The sequence below is a fragment of the Photinus pyralis genome, unplaced genomic scaffold (genome assembly GCF_008802855.1).
Source record: "Photinus pyralis isolate 1611_PpyrPB1 unplaced genomic scaffold, Ppyr1.3 Ppyr1.4_LG10, whole genome shotgun sequence".
NCBI classification, from domain to species: Eukaryota; Metazoa; Arthropoda; class Insecta; order Coleoptera; family Lampyridae; genus Photinus; species Photinus pyralis.
The window spans coordinates 7,468,183-7,488,552 of NW_022170250.1; the positions used below are offsets into that span (position 1 = coordinate 7,468,183).

General features: G+C 38.1%; 1 protein-coding gene and 1 long non-coding RNA gene across 3 annotated transcripts; both read left to right on the top strand.

Moving 5' to 3' along the window:
- The first annotated feature begins 1,222 nt into the window (after positions 1-1,222).
- On the top strand, positions 1,223-14,243 carry LOC116161034 (TAR DNA-binding protein 43-like). 2 transcript variants are annotated; one of them, XM_031474223.1, is made up of 8 exons: positions 1,223-1,599; positions 1,654-1,823; positions 1,869-2,009; positions 6,526-6,733; positions 6,784-7,008; positions 7,657-7,863; positions 12,760-12,895; positions 13,972-14,243. In XM_031474223.1, exons 1-8 carry the CDS (start codon positions 1,356-1,358, stop codon positions 14,147-14,149), a joined length of 1,509 nt encoding a protein of 502 aa, XP_031330083.1. In that variant the 5' UTR covers positions 1,223-1,355; the 3' UTR covers positions 14,150-14,243. The 2 variants fall into 2 exon arrangements, with proteins under 2 accessions (XP_031330083.1, XP_031330084.1); XM_031474224.1 differs by having other exon boundaries at positions 1,224-1,599; positions 12,760-12,885; positions 13,972-14,158.
- LOC116161036 lies at positions 2,016-3,476 on the top strand. The gene is made up of 2 exons (XR_004143364.1): positions 2,016-3,261; positions 3,312-3,476. It is a non-coding gene; the product is annotated as an uncharacterized LOC116161036 (long non-coding RNA).
- Positions 14,244-20,370: the final 6,127 nt, after the last annotated feature.

The window sequence follows — 20,370 nt, forward strand, 5'->3', positions numbered from 1 at the left end:
TAAAGCCACTAGATATAGAAAGTACCGCAATCATCCGCCATTTTTGGGCAAATTTGCTGCCAACTTAAAAAAATTGACAAATAAAATCTGAATAGCTGTCATTTTTTATAACCTAACTTCATAGTACTGTCATGTTTTATAAAAATCAATGAATAAATAAAAATAGATAGGTACAGATATCTCCAAACAGGTGGAACAATCCCTAACATTAAAGTTACTAGAATTTGGTAACTTCGGCCATTTTTGGGCAAAAATCATGCGTTCTCTCTCTAACACACGAGCCCAATAGGTTGCGGTATTTTCTATATCTAGTGACTTTAATTGACGTACTACGTAAGCGCCATCTATAGCAAATAAAAACCATCTCTAAGTACCGCCCACTTCTTCAACTGTTAACTTATTTTACGAACATTGCGCAACGTTTTATCAGGCCTTGCAAATTCAAATTTATAGAAGCAAACACACAAGCAAATAAGTAACACAAAACAATCACCCTACATCTTGTGACGCCGTTTTCCGGATAAGTGGGTATGGACCACTCAATTTAGCCCGGCCCTAACTGGAACGAATTCAAGGGAAGTACTTAGTTTGGCAAGCACTAATCTCCAAAGCCGCCTTACAGTAATTACAAAGATGCGGCTGACGCAATCCACCGCCTCAATAGAAAGCAATGGAAGCATGTTCTAACCTGCATGCGGCGGCCGTCTCCCGTTGCATGCGTAAAAGCCACACCGCGTTAGACGCACGCGTCAGATGCTTCATAGGAAACGTGTCAAACTTTGTTTCACAAAATGCACAACTGCTTTGTGATGGCGCTGCTGATGTTGGCTTCATAAATTTTGACTTGCAAGCATTCCAGTTATTTTTTCATCCAAGTTACAAACCTTGTAAGTATGTAACACCTCAAATGCTTTTACAATCATAAAAATTTATGGAAAATTAGTATATCAACAAAGCTTAAGAGATTGACATGGAGCCGTTTCCCTATTTCTGTTTGCTAATGTATTCAAAAGGTGGACGGAAGGAGATATTTTACACAATGGTACAATAAGTCAATAAAGAACTTAATTAATAGATCAGAGTATAATAAAAACCTATAATTTTCTACATAAATCACATTAATAAAGAACCTTTCAGACCTTGCTTTCAGATCAGTAATGGTAAAAACCGGTTGGTTTCATTGTTGTATGAAAAATGATTCTCTTGTATAAACAAAGACACGTCGCGTCATCACGATTACGTGACCGCCATTTTGATTCTCTATAATTATGTATTAAATTGTACAAAATCAATATCAATACGTGTAGACCGTAATAATAATTTAATTAAACGTGTGTGTTGTTTGTGTGTGAGGAATGTCCATCGAATATTTACAAGTAGCGGAAGATGAAGGCGAGGAGCCTATCGAATTGCCCACAGAGGACGACGGTACACTTCTGCTCAGCACGCTCTCGGCGCAGTTCCCCGGCTCCTGCGGTTTAAAGTACAGAAACCCCGACTCGCGAGCGATGCGAGGCGTCAGACTTAGCGACGGCCGACTGCATCCGCCCCCCGAGATCGGTTGGGGTTCCCAGATATTTTACTGCGTCTTTCCCAAAGGTAAGTAATAATCGACTCACGTGTCGACGATCCCCTCCGACATTGTCATTTTAGAGAATAAGCGAAAATCAGACGACGCCCTGGAGAATTCGACGGCTAAAACGAAACGGATAGAAACGAAACTACGCTGCACCGACCTAATAGTTCTAGGCCTACCTTGGAAGACGACCGAGCAGAATCTTAGGGAGTACTTTGAAAGTTTCGGCGAGGTTCTAATGGCGCAGGTCGGTGTCTTTGCGATATTGCGTTAGTCTTAAGTTTGTTTGTAGGTGAAGAAGGACGCGAAGAGCGGACAATCGAAGGGATTCGGTTTTATCAGATTCGGCTCGTACGAGTCACAAATGCGAGTTCTCGCCCAGAGGCACATGATTGACGGACGGTGGTGTGATGTCAAAGTTCCAAATTCAAAGGTAACCTCTTTGCTTGTGGACACCATTTTAAAAACAATCGATGTATTTCTGCTCTTTGAGATGTTAACCTGCTCGTGGTTACAACGTGCCATTCCAAATAAGGTACAAGTATCAATGACAATTGTGACTCCGAGTCATAGCAAAAACTATGTTGAAGTCTTCGTTGTTTTCAGTTGTTGAGAGGCTGCATTCCTAATGTTATAATGTATGTGATTGTACCCGATTTCAAAAAGATTTGATGGAACCCTCACAAAAAGGTAACTCCGCCCCTTTTTTCAGACAGTGTTGTCACTTGTTTCATTTTTTCTTCTAAAAATTATTGTCACAACAAATGCTTTAACTCAAAACTGAAAGGTAAAGTATGTCCCTACCAATTATGTCTTAATAAAACAATAAGAAGTAAATACGAAAAAAGGTCAGTAAGCTAACCTTTACTTATGTTTGAGAGAACTAGTTTTGTGCTCACCAAGGTTTTGGTATTGATCGCCATTTTTAATTTTATTGTTTTCCTTTGGATAAAATTTTGTTATAAGTATTTGTTTAATCATAAATCACAAAATTCCATTTGGCTTTATGTTTTGCCACGGGTATCTTGAGTTATTAGTTAGTTACAGTGGGAGAACCGGCTTTGACCCATTAAAACAACCATTTTGGCTAGTTTATTAGCGCTTTTGCTCCAGTATACCATTTGATTTACAGAAATTCAAGGTTGGATGAAAATGTGCGCCAGTGAACCGGGCGATCTTGCAAGAGCGCTCGTTTGAATTTAACGTGAGTGAGAGGAACGCTTAGTTACATTTAGAACTATTTGCATGAAATAAAATCGAACCTCTATGGCAGTGGCTAAAATTTTAAGATGACAATTTTTAATTTACCCACGGCTAGCTCAGTAATAAAAATGTCCTTATACCCCTTACCTGGGCCTCTTATCTCCTAACATCTGAAACTCAAAGTTTAGTGTTCTAGTTCAATGGAACTTTTATTGATTGTTTGAACATATTAATAAACACAAAAGTTTATTCTGTTCAAAATATACACATACCTCTGAATGCCAAACAAAATTTGAATCCAACCAAGGGATTGAACTGAAACTAAATGCAACATATCCAACCAATGAGGCCAAAATCCTTTGTTTGGATTCTATTCTATTTCCCAAAGGCATGATACCTAGTGCTAGGGGTAATAGGAAAGAATTGTTGGTTTTGGTAAAGAACATAGCACCAGGGAGCAGGGATGGCAGATATTTATCATGGTATATATCCACGATATAAGTACATATATCATGTGTGGATCAACTTTCAGTGCCAGTCAAAAGAAGGGGGAGACTGAATAGTGAAGAATTACTGAATTAGAAATTCAAAAGACTAAAATTTAAAAAAAAACAATGCTTTATCTCATTTAATTTTATTATGGAATGATATTTTTGCTTTTATGTTTATGTTTTTATGTGAATAAAGCTTAAGTTTGGTTTGTTTCTCTTTCTTCAGAAATTTACATTTCGTGTTTCACATCTTGTGTCTTTTATTTTATGTTTAAACTTTAAATCCAATTCAAATCAAGCATTAAGTACGAGTATTAGCGTTATTCGAATAAATATCGAATATATATCAAATATCGGATATATATCCAACGATTTGATATTTATTCATGATGTTTGCCAACCATGCCGGGAGTCTGGAATACCCCCCCCCCCCTCAGTATACAAAGATTTGATTACCTTTTGTCAAAGGATACCATGATAGTGCTAGGGCTAGTACATAAAGGATTGTTTCCTTTCCAATTACATCATTTACCTTTGAGCCACTAGCCGTTATTGTTAGTGATCTGAAAAATAAATTTATCACAAATGAGTTTGTTTACTCGTGATTTGATTTTAAAAGCTCTCTTACTCGAAAATGTTCCTTCGCGTATATTTTACCACTCGTAAATAAAAGGCCTTGCTGCGCATCAGGCTGCTAAAGTTGTTTATTCTCTCGCTATTTGAATCTCGCCTACGAGTAAAGCCGAAAATGAAGAAATAAATATTTATACAGAACGGAGCAACACTTTTGGGTCCCAAGAGATCGTGGCAACCGCGCTATACGTTTCTTTTTATCGCCAGACATACTTTCGTTCACGTTCGCTACGAAGCGGTACATGTGGAAATTTCCCTATATTGCCTAAAATTAAAATTTTTGAAAACGACCAAGCGGCTCCCTCTTACAATGTGCACTGGAACACAACATGCTTTTGCTGTAAAAGCATTTTATAAAAATTACTGCTTTCTCTGCGGCTACTTGAAATCTAACTAAATCACCATTCACGATTCAGGACTTGAAAACCAAAATACGGGAAGAAATTGAATGGATTCCTGCGGAAATGCTGCAAAGAGTAATGGGTGCCGTTCTGTCCGTCTGTCTGTCTGTCTGTCCGTGTGCACGATAACTTTGTGTCTGATCGTTTTGGAAATTGATACATAATTATGTTCTTCAGGATGTAAGAGAGGTCGCTACGGGTCAAAAAGTTACAGCCCAAAAACTGACCAAACCTCCAAAAAAGGGTTTCATTTATCATTCTTGTTAGAAAGAACATATGGATATCCAGTTTTCTGTGTTGTTAAATATTCCTTAAACCTGAGGTGCAGATGAATTTTAAAAAAACTTTTGTATTTGTTAAGATATTTAAATGAAATTTTTTATGTAAGCTTCTTGAATAAAAGTAAAACAAATGTGGAATAATCAAAAAATTTGTTTTGCGCATGCGCAATCCGAATTTTTGACATCTCTGTTAGTTATGAACCGAATTGCATTAAATTTTGTATGTAAGCACCTCGAATAAAAGTAAAACAAATGTCGAATAATCAAAAAATATGTTTTGCGCATGCGCAATCCGAATAAAAGTAAAACAAATGTCGAATAATCAAAAACTTTGTTTTGCGCATGCGCAATCCGAATTTTTGACATCTCCGTTAGTTATCAACCGAATTGCATGAAATTTTGCATGTAAGCACCTCGAATAAAAGTAAAACAAATGTCGAATAATCAAAAACTTTGTTTTGCGCATGCGCAATCCGAATTTTTGACATTCCTTTAGTTATCAACCGAATTGCATGCAATTTTGCATGTAAGCACCTCGAATAAAAGTAAAACACATGTCGAATAATCAAAAACTTTGTTTTGCGCATGCGCAATCCGAATTTTTGACATCTCCGTTAATTATCAAGCGAATTGCATGAAATTTTGCATGTAAGCACCTCGAATAAAAGTAAAACAAATGTCAAATAATCAAAAAATATGTTTTGCGCATGCGCAATCCGAATTTTTGACATCTCCGTTAGTTATCAACCGAATTGCATGAAATTTTGCATGTAAGCACCTCGAATAAAAGTAAAACAAATGTCGAATAATCAAAAACTTTGTTTTGCGCATGCGCAATCCGAATTTTTGACATCTCCGTTAGTTATCAACCGAATTGCATGAAATTTTGCATGTAAGCACCTCGAATAAAAGTAAAACAAATGTCGAATAATCAAAAACTTTGTTTTGCGCATGCGCAATCCGAATTTTTGACATCTCCGTTAGTTATCAACCGAATTGCATGAAATTTTGCATGTAAGCACCTCGAATAAAAGTAAAACAAATGTCGAATAATCAAAAACTTTGTTTTGCGCATGCGCAATCCGAATTTTTGACATTCCTTTAGTTATCAACCGAATTGCATGAAATTTTGCATGTAAGCACCTCGAATAAAAGCAAAACAAATGTCTAATAATCGAAAAATTTGTTTTGCGCATGCGCAATCCGACTTTTTGACATCTCCGTTAGTTATCAACCGAATTGCATGAAATTTTGCATGTAAGCATCTCGAATAAAAGCAAAACAAATGTCGAATAATCGAAAAATTTGTTTTGCGCATGCGCAATCCGACTTTTTGACATCTCCGTTAGTTATCAACCGAATTGCATGAAATTTTGCATGTAAGCATCTCGAATAAAAGTAAAACAAATGTCGAATAATCAAAAACTTTGTTTTGCGCATGCGCAATCCGAATTTTTGACATCTCCGTTAGTTATCAACCGAATTGCATGAAATTTTGCATGTAAGCACTTCGAATAAAAGTAAAACACATGTCGAATAATCGAAAAATTTGTTTTGCGCATGCGCAATCCGAATTTTTGACATCTCCGTTAGTTATCAACCGAATTGCATGAAATTTTGCATGTAAGCACCTCGAATAAAAGCAAAACAAATGTCGAATAATCGAAAAATTTGTTTTGGTCATGCGCAATCCGAATTTTTGACATCTCCGTTAGTTATGAACCGAATTGCATGAAATTTTGTAGCTGCGCTACTTTTGATCCAATGGGAGAAAATTTATGCAAAATCCTGGACCTTGCAAATAAATGTGACTGAAAACCTCAATTGTTTAAAATTTCAAATTTTGCAAGCATTGTTGATTAAAGAGCAGAAATGCATCTATGGTTTTTAAAATATGTCAATCTATGGTCGTGTATGCGCATCTTACTCACTTCTTGCAGGAAGGCCTAATACAGCAAGTTCCCTGCAAGGTGTTCATCGGAAGGTGTACGGAGGACTTGACCTCGGACGATTTGAGGGAGTACTTCGGCAAATTCGGCGAGGTCACGGACGTTTTCATACCGAAACCGTTCCGAGCTTTCAGTTTTGTCACCTTCTTGGATCCGGAGGTCGCGCAAAGCCTGTGCGGCGAAGACCACATCATAAAAGGTTGATGTCGCTAAGACGCGCGTTTCGAGTTCCTAATCTCCCCGCCGCAGGTGTTTCAGTTCACGTTTCAAACGCCGCCCCAAAATCAGAGAACCGTAGCGGATACAACAGCGGAAACGTACGCAACACCGGCTCGCACGGTACGAACCGGACGACGAACGGCCCAGACGGTCCCGGCATGTACCCGCAACGCTACGGACCCGGCCCGAATCAGGGCAATTGGGGGAATCAGGGCCACCGGGGGAATCTCGACATGCCCAATCTACAAGCGTTAGGTGAGGTTAGGTCGTCGGAGCGAAAATTGTTTTCTGTTTCCATCACACAGTATATGTCATATGTGTGAATGTCGTAAAAGGGTTTTTCCGGTACTGTGCGTAAAGTGAATGAGTAATATCACTCTCATAAACAGTGCGTTTTCGCAATGAAAAAGGAAGAAGTCGCACATCAGTTTTGATCTGTTCAGTGGAACACCCTGTATAATCTAGTAAAGTGAACTAGATTATCCAAAATGGACGAGATGAAAAAGTTTATTTTCTCCATGCACAAAAACACTTTTCTGAACAACAAAAAAAGGACAAATCAAAAATTCAATAATCTCACAATAAAAGTTTCAAAAAAATTCACTTTACGGCACCCCCCCCCTCCCTGCATACACCTCCCCACCGCTTTTACTTTATATGATACTTTTTGCATTTCTCTCTGCATGCCCGTTACCTAATGCCTTATGTTTGTAGGTATGTATGGTCGGCAGTATAATTAGTGGATGATGTGCGTTAATGACTTGACTTTTGTGCAAATAGCGGAAGATGTGCTTGTGTGTTGGAAACAATTTTCTGAGTATAATAGAGAAACTTTGTATAAGAATTTAAAAATAAAAATGCGTCGTTTTGCGTTCGCTTTTTTCACGTATTTACATGGGGCAGGTATTACCGGCCAAGGGCAGCAGGGGAACACGCAGCAGAATTGCAATCCGCTCGGCCTCGGACTTAATCTCGGCGCGCTGCCGATGAATCCCGCCTTGGTGGCCGCCGCTCTCAATCAGGCCGGATGGGGTCTGATAGGTAACCTTCAAAATCAACCGGAGCCGAATTTCAATCAGGGTTTCAACAATCCGCCAAATAACAACACAGGTACGTTTTTTGTGCTCAAATTTTTCGCTTTTTCAAGGTTCTCCAACAGAAGTGTTATACTAACATTTTTTAAGGAAGGTTCAATCAATCTTTCTTTCAGACTCCGAAAATGTCACGTAGGGACCACAAATCCCCGTCAAACTTTTGCGTTTACTTAATCTCGTGATGCAACGTCGATTTTAGTTTAAAGAAAACTAATTTTTTTGAAAATTTTTCGTATCGGTTCGGTGAATAAGTCGTGCCGCGCCGACTATATAGATGTATAACCTCACTATACCGACTTTCATTTGAAAATAGCGAAATTTTTGCCCGACATATTGGATCCATTATTTTGTTTTTTGAAAATTTAACATCAGATTCTTAATCAGAGCGCCCAAAAAACCCCCCTACAACAACTTTCATTAGAAAACAATTTTTCTTGATTTTATCCGCCATATTGGACCCGCCATTTTGTTTCTTAAAAATTTAAATTGGCGTTCCCAAATACTTCACCATACCGGCTTTCATTTAAAAATAACAAATTTTCGTCATTTTTTTCGTCATATTGGAACCGCCATTTTGTTTTTCGGAAGTCTTAACATCAGATTCTTAATCAGCGCATCCCCTGACAGACAACAGTTCAAATACCTTGAATATTATGATTATTGTATGGAAACGATCGTTGAATTTTCATGGGGGGGGGGGGGGGGGTCTCCAGACCCAGACATTAAAGTTTTTGGTAAAACCACAAATAGTTTTAGTAAAGGCAAACGTATCGCATATAGTAAAAGTCATAAGTGCGCATTTTTGTCCGCCATTTTGTTTTTCGGAAGTTTAACATTAGATTCGTAATCTGAGCACCCAAAATCCTCACTACACCAACTGTCATTTGCAAACAATTATTTTTCTTAATTTTATCCGCCATTTTGTTTTTTGATGGTATTTTTGAAATCACTGTGGTCGAATGTATAATCTTATACATAAAAAAAGCGAGAATCTTTTACCGTTTTTATGAGGTAAGGCCACTATATGAAAATTTTGCATTTATTTATATGACCCCCTCCCCCCCTAATTTTCATTATGTTTGGAGTGTCAATTCATAGTTACCAACTTTCGAAAAAGAGTTACTTCCAATGATCGTCTATTATAGTACTTACTCTGTCCACATCGCATCCACTCACTCCTCCTCACCTGTGATAACCTTCTTTTTGTTGAGCGTGAAATGCGTCACCGTCAGTTTCTTCCAATGCGTTCCCGTACACATTTCTTCCCCTTTTCCCTTGCCTACCGTCATATCCTACTGTGTTGGTACGATACTCATTCGGCATTTTTCTCTAACCGCTAATCGTGGCCCCCTCCCGTTTTCCAAGTTCATATTTTACATATTGCCCCCTCCCCCATCATGTTGGTGTAATTATGGTTACCACTTTCTCATTCTTCTACCGACTGCAACAAGTATAGTCTCTTGTTAGCACCAACACTCTAGACTGCATTTTTTGCGCTGTACACCCCCCCCCCCCCCCCCATGTTTGCCTCATTTCTACTGAGAATAGCACACTTCCCTTTTTTAGGGCAGTTTTTTGAAAAAAAAAGTAATTTTTTTGTTAGATATGTATGTCATTACTTATTATTCCCGTATTTTTACCCCCCCCCCCCCCTGTTAGTGCAATATGGTTACGACTCTTATTATCCTCACAATGCGTACCTCCCTTCTTTAATATTTCCTCTCTTTGTTACACCTTACTACTGACTGCAACAAGTATAGTCTCTTGTTAGCACCAATACTCCAGACTGCATTTTTGCGCTGTAAATCCCCCCCCCCCCTTCCCTTCATGTTTTCCCATATTTTCAATGGGAATAGCATACTTCTCTTTTTTAAAAGAAAAGTAATTGGTATTGTTAAAATATGTCATTACTCCCGTATTTTTACCCCCCCCCCCCCCAATGTTAGGGCAATTATGGTTACCACTTTCTTATTATCCTCACAATGCGTTCCTGCCTTTTTTAATATTTCCAACAAGTATAGTCTCCTGTTAGCACCAACACTCCACACTGCATTTTTTGCGCTGTACCCTCCCCCCCCCCCCCTGTTTCTCTTTTTTACGGCAGTTTTTTAAAAACAAAAGTAATTTTATTGTTAAAATATGTGATTACTTATTACTCCAGTATTTTTACCTCTCCCTCCCTCCCCCCATGTTAATGCAATTATGGTTACTACTTTCTTATGATTCTCACAATGCGTTCATGCATTCCTTAATCTTTCCTTTCTTTGTTGCACCCTTACTACTGACTGCAACAAATATAGTCTTCTGTTAGCACCAGCACTGCAGACTGCATTTTTTGCGCTTTAATTCCCCCCCCCCCTTCATGTTTGCGCTTATTTCCAATGAGAATAGCATACTTCTCTTTTTTACGGCAGTTTTTTAAAAAGAAAAGTAATTGTTAAAATGTCATTACTTATTACTCCCGTATGTTTACTCCCCCCCCCCCCCCCCCCCACCATGTTAGGGCAATTATGGTTACCACTTTCTTATGATCCCTTACCACTGACTGCAACAAGTATAGTGTCCCGTTAGCACCAACACTCCACACTGCATTTTTTGCGCTGTAACCCCCCCCCCCCCTCTTCATGTTTGCGCTTATTTCTAATGAGAATAGCAGTTCTCTTTTTTACGGCAGTTTTTTGAAAACAAAAGTAATTTTATTGTTAATATATGTCAGTACTTATTACTTCAGTATTTTTACCTCCTTCTCCCCCCCAATGTTTGTTCAATTACGGTTACCACTTTCTCATTATCCTCACAATGCGTTCTTTAATCTTTCCTCTCTTTGTTCCACCCTCACTACTGACTGCAACAAGTATAGTCTCCTGTTAGCACCAACACTCCAGACTGCATTTTTTGCACTGTACCCTCCCCCTCCCCTTTTCATGTTTGCGCTTATTTTCAATGACAAAAGCATAGTTTCTTGTTACGCCAGTTTTTTGAAAAGAAAGAAACTTGTGTTTTCCTACTCTCCTGTCGTCTCGCCCATGCACAATGGCATCAATCATTCATACCGTAACCCTCCCCCTCCTCACACACTATTTTGCGCATTTTTTAAGAGTTAAAAAATTCTTCGCGTTTTGTCCGTCCGTCCAGCCGTCTGGACCCACTCGGAATCGCCCTACATTCCTGGATTTGCTTGCAATAGGTAGCCTACAACTTGAATGTATACCACACGGCCATCTCATTTGGTAATTTTAAGCCCCCCTCCCCCCCCTACTGTTTTTGAAAATAAAACGTGCAAACATTTGCATGCGGCAATCAATTAATCTCAGATTTTGCAAACGCGTGGCTTTGGTGGTGCCAAGTTAAACTTTAGGAAACGGAAGGGGGGGGGGGTTAACACATGTTCTACCCTTCATGGTATTCTAATGAACGGTCTCATCGAAACGAATTGGTTTCTAAAAGCTATAACTTTCATGCGCGACTCCTTAGTGCGTAACGGTTCGTGAGGAGGGGTGGGGGAGGTAGACATTGGTTGTAACTTTCATGGCAGGTACTCTAATGAAAGGTCTCAATTTCTACCGATCATGGTCCTCTACCTGGACCCCTTATCGTGATCGGTTAAAAAAAGGGCGATTGGGACGTATGGAAGAAATGTATTCATTGGTGATGGCAAAACTTTAAGACTGAAATCGAAGTATCGGAAGAGGGTACTCCTAAAGGGCAAGTAGAACGTCTGGACGATACGCATCTAGTGGTGATGTCAAATTGCTTTTTGGCGCTGTTACCATTCATCCCTTATCGCCGCCCTCCCCATCGCATCATGCTCTTCTTTCCAATGACAAAGGGGAATTTTTTGTACGGAAAAAATAATAATTTTAGGACCTCTGTCGCTATTTTTAGCGCATTTTTTAGGAATTAAACAAATGTGCTATTGTTTGCGCTTTGTCCGTCCGCCCGGACCCACTTCTACCGTTTTGAACTATTTCTAGGGGAATGGCCCTAGGGTCCTGGAATGCATACCTTTAGTGGTGCCAAGTTAAACTTTAGAAAATGGGGGGGGGGGGGGTAAACACATATCCTTCATGGTATTCTAATGAAAGGTCTCATCGAAATAAATTATTTTGTGCAAACTATAACTTTCCCGTGCGACTCTTTTCGAGACCAGTGAGCGACGTGGCCTAAGGAGGGGGGTGGAAGGGTTAAAAATTAATGCTATCTCATTGTATTCTAATTAAAGGTCTCAACGAAAGGAATTAATTTAGACTAACCATAGTCTTCCTCCTCGATCTCTTGTCGTGATGGGTTATAATTCCTTATATCTTAAGAGTGAATTGTCAAAGGAAAGTACCTACAAAGGGCGATTGGGACGTTTGGAAGAAATATAACCATTGGGCATTTAAATAAAATTTGATACATAACCACTTCGAATAAAAGCAAATATAACGCCAGTTTCAAAATTTGGCTTTGCGCATGCGCACTGCCAACTTTTATTTATGGATTTATTTAAATGAAATTTGATACATAGCCACTTGGAATAAAAGCAAATGTAGCGCCATTTTCCAAATTTGGTTTTGTGTAGGATGTGCAGTGCCAACTTTCTGATTTATTGAAGAAATTTCGTAGGGGGTTTAAAAAAAATGCGCTTTACCTGCACAAGGGTTCTGCACAATTTGTACTTGTGTTTTTTTGGAATGGTAGCCACCTTACTATTTGCGACAGACCAATATGGCCGAGTACGATGAAAGTTTCATCAAAAAGTAAGTCGAGAACGTGAAAACTGCTTCTCAATATTCTAGAAGGGTAATATCGATCTTAGGCATTCATATACAGTAAACTTTTGTATACAGGGTGGTTCTTAATGTTGGTAAAACACTTCGCGTCTTTCGTAAAGGTCGCGCAATTTCGCAATGTCAAATTGAAATTACAGGTAACAACGCGAACGGCGGCAACCAAGGTGGCGGTAACAATCAGGGCTTCCTGAACTGGATGAACCAGGGCCAGGGACAAGACGGACAGTGGCCGCGTCCGCCTCCTCAACAGCAGCAGGATAAAGGTTTCTTAAAGTATGACTAAATTTTTCTGCCTAACCCTCCCCGCTCTTAAATTTTTTTTTATCATTCGGCGTAGGCGAATTCCCCTCCTCAATTTAGCCGATTGCGACGGAACGAAATTGCGCGGGGGAATCTCGCGTGTGTTGTTGTCGTGTATATTTTTCTCTTACACTTTTGTATGTTTGTCGTACAACTTACCTTCTAAGTGACTTTTTGTAATGGAAATTCGCCAAACCGACGAATTTTCTCCGTAGATAGACCTTTTTTTTGTGCGTAAATGATCGATTTTAGTTAAACAGAACGAATGGATCAAAAGAGGGATCGATCAAATTTTGTGTGCGATGTTCTTGATGTTACACTTGTGTTTTACTGCTAAGAGTATTAGGTTTTATTTAAATAAGTCTCATTCTATTATGTGTAGAATAAATAATTACTTTAAGAGAGGTCGAGAGCATTTTTCTTTCTTAATCTCTGCACACGTGGTGTTTGCAAATGGGGCGCGCTGTGATTTTGAGATTGCACTTTGTATGGAGAGAGGTCTTGCAAAAACCACGTGGACGTTTCCCCTGAAATGTGTAACAAATGGAATTTCAGTGTGCTTATATTGTAAGTGTAAGCGAAAGTACAGGTACGTTACCTTAGACTTTTAAAAATAACCGAGTGGTCGTGCTAGGTGTAATAATCGTTACGAAGACTTGTAGGTACGGATCGATGTGAGTTGTAAAATTTTATGTGTGATTGTCCACGATGGGTGTCTGTTTTTTAATCTGTTGTGAAGGGACTGAACGTGAGATTGAATATACCCAACTTAAAAAACTGCTTGGAGTGGTGTTGTGAAGACGATTTCGGAGTTGCGCTTGATGAGTAAGTTTACCTCTAATCTGACTGTTAAGTTGTGGAATAAAAGGCAACGGGACGGCAATAAATTCACATTGAAATTGCGTGTGTGATCCTCGTCGATTCCACCGCTTAACTTAACCATTGTGGTGCTATTCTTTTTCATACGATAATTATTACTACGCTTAAAAGTAGTAGACAATCGAGTTCCGTTATTATAAGCGATTAATTCCTAACCATATGTTTTGTAGGTCTTGCAGTTCTACAGTCGCAGATGCAAAACACCCACCTCTCGTAAATAACTCTGAACCGCAGCTGTTTGTGCCTCTCGTCTTGTTTATGTACATATTTATTTATAGCGTAACGAAACTATTTATCGTTGTAAAGCAATTATATGTTAAACAGATTTGCCTTTTGCCATGCAGGTGATAACGTACTGAATGTATATATATTTAAGAATTTTAACAAAGAGTGACAAATACAGGTTGTGATACAAGTTGAGAATAAAGCAGAATTTACGAGATCAGTCTTTAATTTTTAGTACATCAATGGTAATTGTTTGCATACTTTTAACCCCACTTTTGGTACCTACTCCCACAGAAATATACACAAAGTAGAACGCCAATGGGTACGGAGAACAAAATGACACAATTTACTCTGCGTGAATCAGATGTTGGTGCACTTCTGAGCTTGCGCATTGCGTGTGCATACAGAGCCGGTCACTAAAGTGTGGATACGATCTTATTATTAACGCAATTAACGGTTGTTTTGTTTAAAGGAATAATGTCCATGCTTGAAAAACGGAGATTTAATCAAAATAATTCTCATTGCAAGATTAAATTTAGAAAATGGTAGTTCACCGAGTACAAATATTACAATAAGCTGGGGAAAAAAAGAACTGACCAAGAAGAAAACCAACCAACAAATTAATATTGAACTTTATATCAAAATTAGTCGTCTGTAATGGCACGAATGCATATTATGATGGTTGTCACGTAAACTAATAAGACATACGGATTCGGTTAAATGAGGAAAGAGTTGTCGTTTTAAGAGCTTATTTAAGATATGCTTTTGTTTTGTGAAAAAAATCCACAGTTCACTAGATATGATGAACATACTAATTTATTTTTAGATCTTACAATTTTTGAGTTATAATACAAACTTTAATTTTTTTAAGTGGTAGTCATAGTTGGCTTTGTCATTTTTAAAAAGGACAAACTTTTCTCTTTAGGTATAACGATATAAGGCTTGCTAAATGTACTTTAATAAATAAACGCCCTGCAGTAATTTTCGTATTATTTGAGAGGTAAGTAAACAGAGTTGGCCATGGAAAACAATATCTAGTGAGATAGGTACCTTTCCTTTACAACGAAAATTGGACAGGCCAATGTTATCATCATTTTCTACCAAATGAATTTCAAGATTTGTAGGATGGGTTAGATTTGGAAACACGACGATATTTACCCTGGTTTCAACACAACGGTGCCCCGCCGCACAACAAACTGCAAGTTAAATATTATAATAGACAGTAATTAAGAGAACAAAAATGTTTCCCATGGCAAAATCTGTTTTTACTACTCTTAATAATATAAACAGTTCTGTATCATGTTTATTAAATTTGTCAAAGTAAGTACAATGAACCTTATATCATTGTAACCGGAGAAAAATGCACTTTTTAAAAATGTCACAGCCAACTATACAGGGTGATTCCTATAGTACCTGCCACCGTTTGGGAGCGTGTAGGTGGTGCGTAGGGGAGTATTTTGATATAGGACACTTGGGGTCGGAAATCTAAAATAAGGGTGCCAGAGCCAAATTTACCTTCTGGAATTTCGCGCCTGTAGGTAGGCAACCCAACCGGCCGGCGGTGCACACGGAGCGATCTCAGGCGGCGATGTGTGGCTGACACTTGATCAGAATTTTGTTTAAACCCACGAAATCCCGTCTGCAACGACGCGTATCAAGTGAATAAACACTATGGCAATAGTATAATAATAGTTGGCTAGATGTAGGAAGTGCATTGAGAACAACGGTGGCCACGTTGAACACTTGTAAACGTTATTGCTTTTGACTGTCGTTTTCCCTCCTTCCCTCCCATGTCGCTTCCTCGCGCTAACTCGCTCTGCATCGCTCCGCGCGAAACGTCGGTCGGTTGGGTTGCCTACATACAGGCGTGAAATTCCAGAAGATAAATTTGGTTCTGGCGCCCTTATTTTAGATTTCCGACCCCAAGTGTCCTATATCAAAATACTCCCCTAGGCACCCCCTATACGCTCCCAAACGGTGGCAGGTACTATAGGAATCACCCTGTATGATTACCATTTAAAAAAATGTAAGTTTGCGTTATAAGTGGAAAATTATAAAAGAAGAATAAATATTAATAAAGAAAAAATCTACAATTTTTGTTCTTTGCATATTTCTGTATTTATAATGCTAGCGATTCTACATCTAAAAGAAAAATCACTAAATCTCTTTTTGGCTCATATCTAGTAATCTGTGGATTTTTGTTAAAAGACAAAAGCATATCTTCAATAAGCTCTTAAAATGACAACTCTTTCCTCATTTAACCGAATCTCTATGTCTTACGGTTTCCGGGATCCTAATGCTTAAAATGAAAAAAAAACTCACCCTGTATATAAGATTCCCTCCAAAACTAAACAAGATCCCGCATAAATTTGAAAAGTGGCACGTGATAAAACATCTAAGGCAGGGCCCCCTTACGTTAGTTTTAAACAACGCTATGACCTGAAGCACAGTAGGGAAGGAACGTAAAATAGAACAGTGAAATTGTGAAGTTTGTTTAATAATCGTAATTATTATGATTGTGAAAGATCGGAAATTTAAGTCGAAATAAATGACATTGCAAAAATAAACTTTAAAAATGGTAGTTCACCGAATAAAAATAGAAATAGCTGGGGAAAAAAAGAACTTTCTAATAAAAAAACCAGCCGTCAAATTAAATTGTGTAGTAAAATTAATTGTTTGTAATGATGTGAATGCGTAACATAAAATTATAACATCACAAAAAGTAGCAGGTAAACTTCAAGAGGGAACATATAGGTTAAAAACAAGGATTATGGGTCAGGTAAGCAGGTACCAAGATTCTAAGAAAGGGTGAAATACACAGGATGTGACTCATCTTTGGTGCATAAAGTCCTTTTGTTAAAAGCAAGATGAAAAATTACATGGCCTTGTAGGCAAATTTAACTAAAAACAAGATATGTGGAAATTATTGAATCGCCACTCATTTATCGCACATAACAAACTGAAGAGTTTTGATTAGCGTAATCCCGCTCCTGCAAGATAGGTAACCCGCCCCTGGTTTCGGGGTTTAGAGCCTACAGTTGAATGTCGAAGGCAATCACGGAATTAGGTGTCGTAGCTCAATTTTGCCTACAGTTTTTACCACCCCCGTGACTGCTTCATTCACAGAAAAAATGGTTAGTAACAAACAAGTTTGTACATACTTCAAACGAATCGGTAATTTCCACATATTAAAATAAAATGATCAAAACTTATATGAATGTTACTTCAGAGACAAGACCAAATAATCAACATCAATAAACATAAATTAAGCAAGCATTACACCGAAAACGTAAACAATTACAAACAATAGCATAACGGTATCACATATGTGATTATGCATTTCGGTTAAACCAAGTAAATTTCAAAAACAAAGATTCAAACAAAAAATATAAAATGTGGTTGTTATGGTTGAAATATGCAAGGAAGCTCACATAAGCCGTTTTGTTTACACAATTGCCAACGGTGTAAAATACGCATTTTTTTAAAATTGCGCTTTACCTACGTAGGTAGATACCAGAAAACTTTACCTAACTATAAATGGCATTATTTCAATTTGATACTATAATCCCTATTCAGATTGTATGATATCCAGAAAGGAAAAATCACGCTCTATAACAATAACAAATAAGAAAACTTAATTCCGGTGCATTGTTCCAATACAATAAACATAAATTTACTTCATATGTTTACCTCGTTTTAAATGTTTTCCAACCTCCCGATCGCAGAGTTCAAATTGCTGGGACGACCGAAGCCGGGATTGCGCATCGCCGGGTTTAGATGGCAGAAATAACCGAAGCCGAGAAGTAAATGGTCGCCGGGATGACCGTGGCCGCATAAGTTCCCTCGTATAGCGTTTAATTTGACACTCTTATTGTAAATTATGGCCCATTTCAATGTAGAGCAAAGGAGAAAAAATCACGTGTTCCACGGAAACGAAAGCACGGAAATTTAGTTGATGTACATTACAAAAGCAAAGCCCAAAGGTGTCGTACTCTCTCTCGTAAAAGTAACTGCCAAGGGTAAAAAGGGTACTACGAAGAAAAACCTTGCGGTTTGATTAATACAGTCCAAAAGTTAACAAAATAAATCAAGTGATAGTAAGTGCATATACACCAAGTTGGTTACACCCAAGGTTAAAAACAAATTTTGGGAACAATAGGTCAGGTGAGCAGGTACTAGAGCTGGGTCGAGCGTTCTAAAAAACCGCTCGAGCGACGAGAGCTTAATAATCTCAAAAATGCTCGCGAGCATCGAGTTGTTTTGCAAAGCGAAACCGCTTGAGAGTTGCGAGCACTCCTAAAAGTGTTCGAGCGGTTGATCGCTGCATTTATTTATATCGTATTTGTGTTTTGTATGCCGCATTTTATATTTTTTGTGTGTTTCAATCTTTGTTTTGAATTTACTTGGTTTAACCGCAATGCATAATAACATATGTGATACCGTTATGCTATTGTTTGTAATTGTTTACGTTTTTGGTGTAATGCTTGCTTAATTTATGTTTATTGATGTTGATTACTTGGTCTTGTCCCTGAAGTAACATTCATATAACATTTTCTCCGTGAATGAAGCAGTCACGGGGGTGGTAAAAACTGTAGTCAAAATTGAGCGACGATACCTAATGCCCTGATTGTCCTCGGCATTCAACTGTAGGCTCGAAACCCCGAAACCAGGGACAGGTTACCTATCTTACCGGAGCGGGATTACGTGCTAATCAAAGCTCTTCAGTTTAGAATCTATGTGCGATAAATGAGTGGCGTTTCAATAATTTCCACATATCTTGTTTTTAGTTAAATTTGCCTACAAGGCCATGTAATTTTCCATCTTGCTTTTAACAAAAGGCCTTTATTGCACCAAAGATGAGTCACATCTTGTGTATTTCACCCTTTCTAGAATCTTGGTACCTGCTTACGTGACCCATAATTCCCAAAACTTGTTTTTAACCTATATGTTACCCCTTGAAGTCTACCATGCTACTTTTTGTGTTGTTATAATTTTATGTTACGCATTCACATCATTACAAACAATTAATTTTACTACACAATTTAATATTAATCTGACGGCTGGTTTTTTTATTGGTAAATTCTTTTTTTCCCAGCCTATTTCTATTTTTATAGACGTCTCAATCTTAAGAATTACGATCATTATTAAACAACTTGTTACAATTTCAGTGTTTTATATTACGTTCCTACCCTACTGTGCTTCAGGTCATAGCGTTGTTTACAAGTAACGTAAGGGGGTCCTGCCTTAGATGTTTGATCACGTGCCACTTTTCAAATTTAAGCGGGATCTTGTTTAGTTTTGGAGGGAATAGTCATTCGGGTGGCCATTTTTAAACGTTGCCGGGTTGACTTTATTTCCGTGTTCTTGTAGTGTGGAGTTAGCGTAGAACCTGGGGGTTAAGTACACTACAACGCAATGACTACAACGTTAACACCAAAAATGTATATGAAACGCAAATAAATTATAAGGAAATGCAAAGTTTACTACCATTATTAAATAACAAAATAAAAACAATTTAAAACTATACGGTGCTCTTTTCGTGGCGGTTTGATTTAAGATGACCGCGAGAAAAGCGCCTTCTCCTAAAAGGCAAACATATTATGGTCGCTTTAGGATTATCTTTTAAATGATTCTAGGAATTACAGTGCCACCATGCTCAGAAAAGCCCCGGAAAATATGCGAACTAATTTTGAAATAATTTAGGCTGGCCAATAGAAAGTTTGCAACTCGACAGTTGACGCTTTACGTTATTTTAGTTTACACTTTGCTTCTTGTATTTGCTTTATTTTACGTTTTCCGTCTCCAGTTTTATACAAACTCGTCATTTTGAAGACGCATATAGCTTGGATTTACGATCTGATAAGGAATATAATTCCCTTAAAGTGTTTTTAAATTTTATATCAGAATGTACGGTCTAAATTTCTAGCGCCCTCGGACACGCCCTGTCAGGGACGTTCTGAGCGTGGTGCCACTTGTAGTGTTTTCTTTGGAACTTTAGCTTTAGTCGATTAACTAAGTAAAATTTTAAATTCGGCAACACTGCGTTTGCGTAGTCACATGATGGATTTTTGACAATTGACACTTTTTTGTTGGTGAGTGTTGATTGAGGAAGATGTTTGCATTTGTAAAAACTGAATCGCAATCAAAAGAAGAGACAGACGCATTCATTGACGAAAAGGATCCTCTTGTGAGCAGTAGTGCTTTTTTAACGATAAAGCAGGAGTGCCATGATACAATAATCGGTGCAGATTGTTCTGTTCCCCTTAAATGGGAAGATCAAAATTATGTTCAACAACCAGAATATAAACTTGTGGATTGGAACTTCTCAAATGAACCTTCGCAGC

Coding starts and splice junctions, on each gene's coding strand:
- LOC116161034 (XM_031474223.1), top strand. CDS start 1,356: ATGTCCATCGAATATTTACAAGTAGCGGAAGATGAAGGCGAGGAGCCT. Junction 1,600..1,653: donor TTACTGCGTCTTTCCCAAAG/GTAAGTAATAAT, acceptor TTGTCATTTTAG/AGAATAAGCGAAAATCAGAC. Junction 12,896..13,971: donor CAGGATAAAGGTTTCTTAAA/GTATGACTAAAT, acceptor TATGTTTTGTAG/GTCTTGCAGTTCTACAGTCG.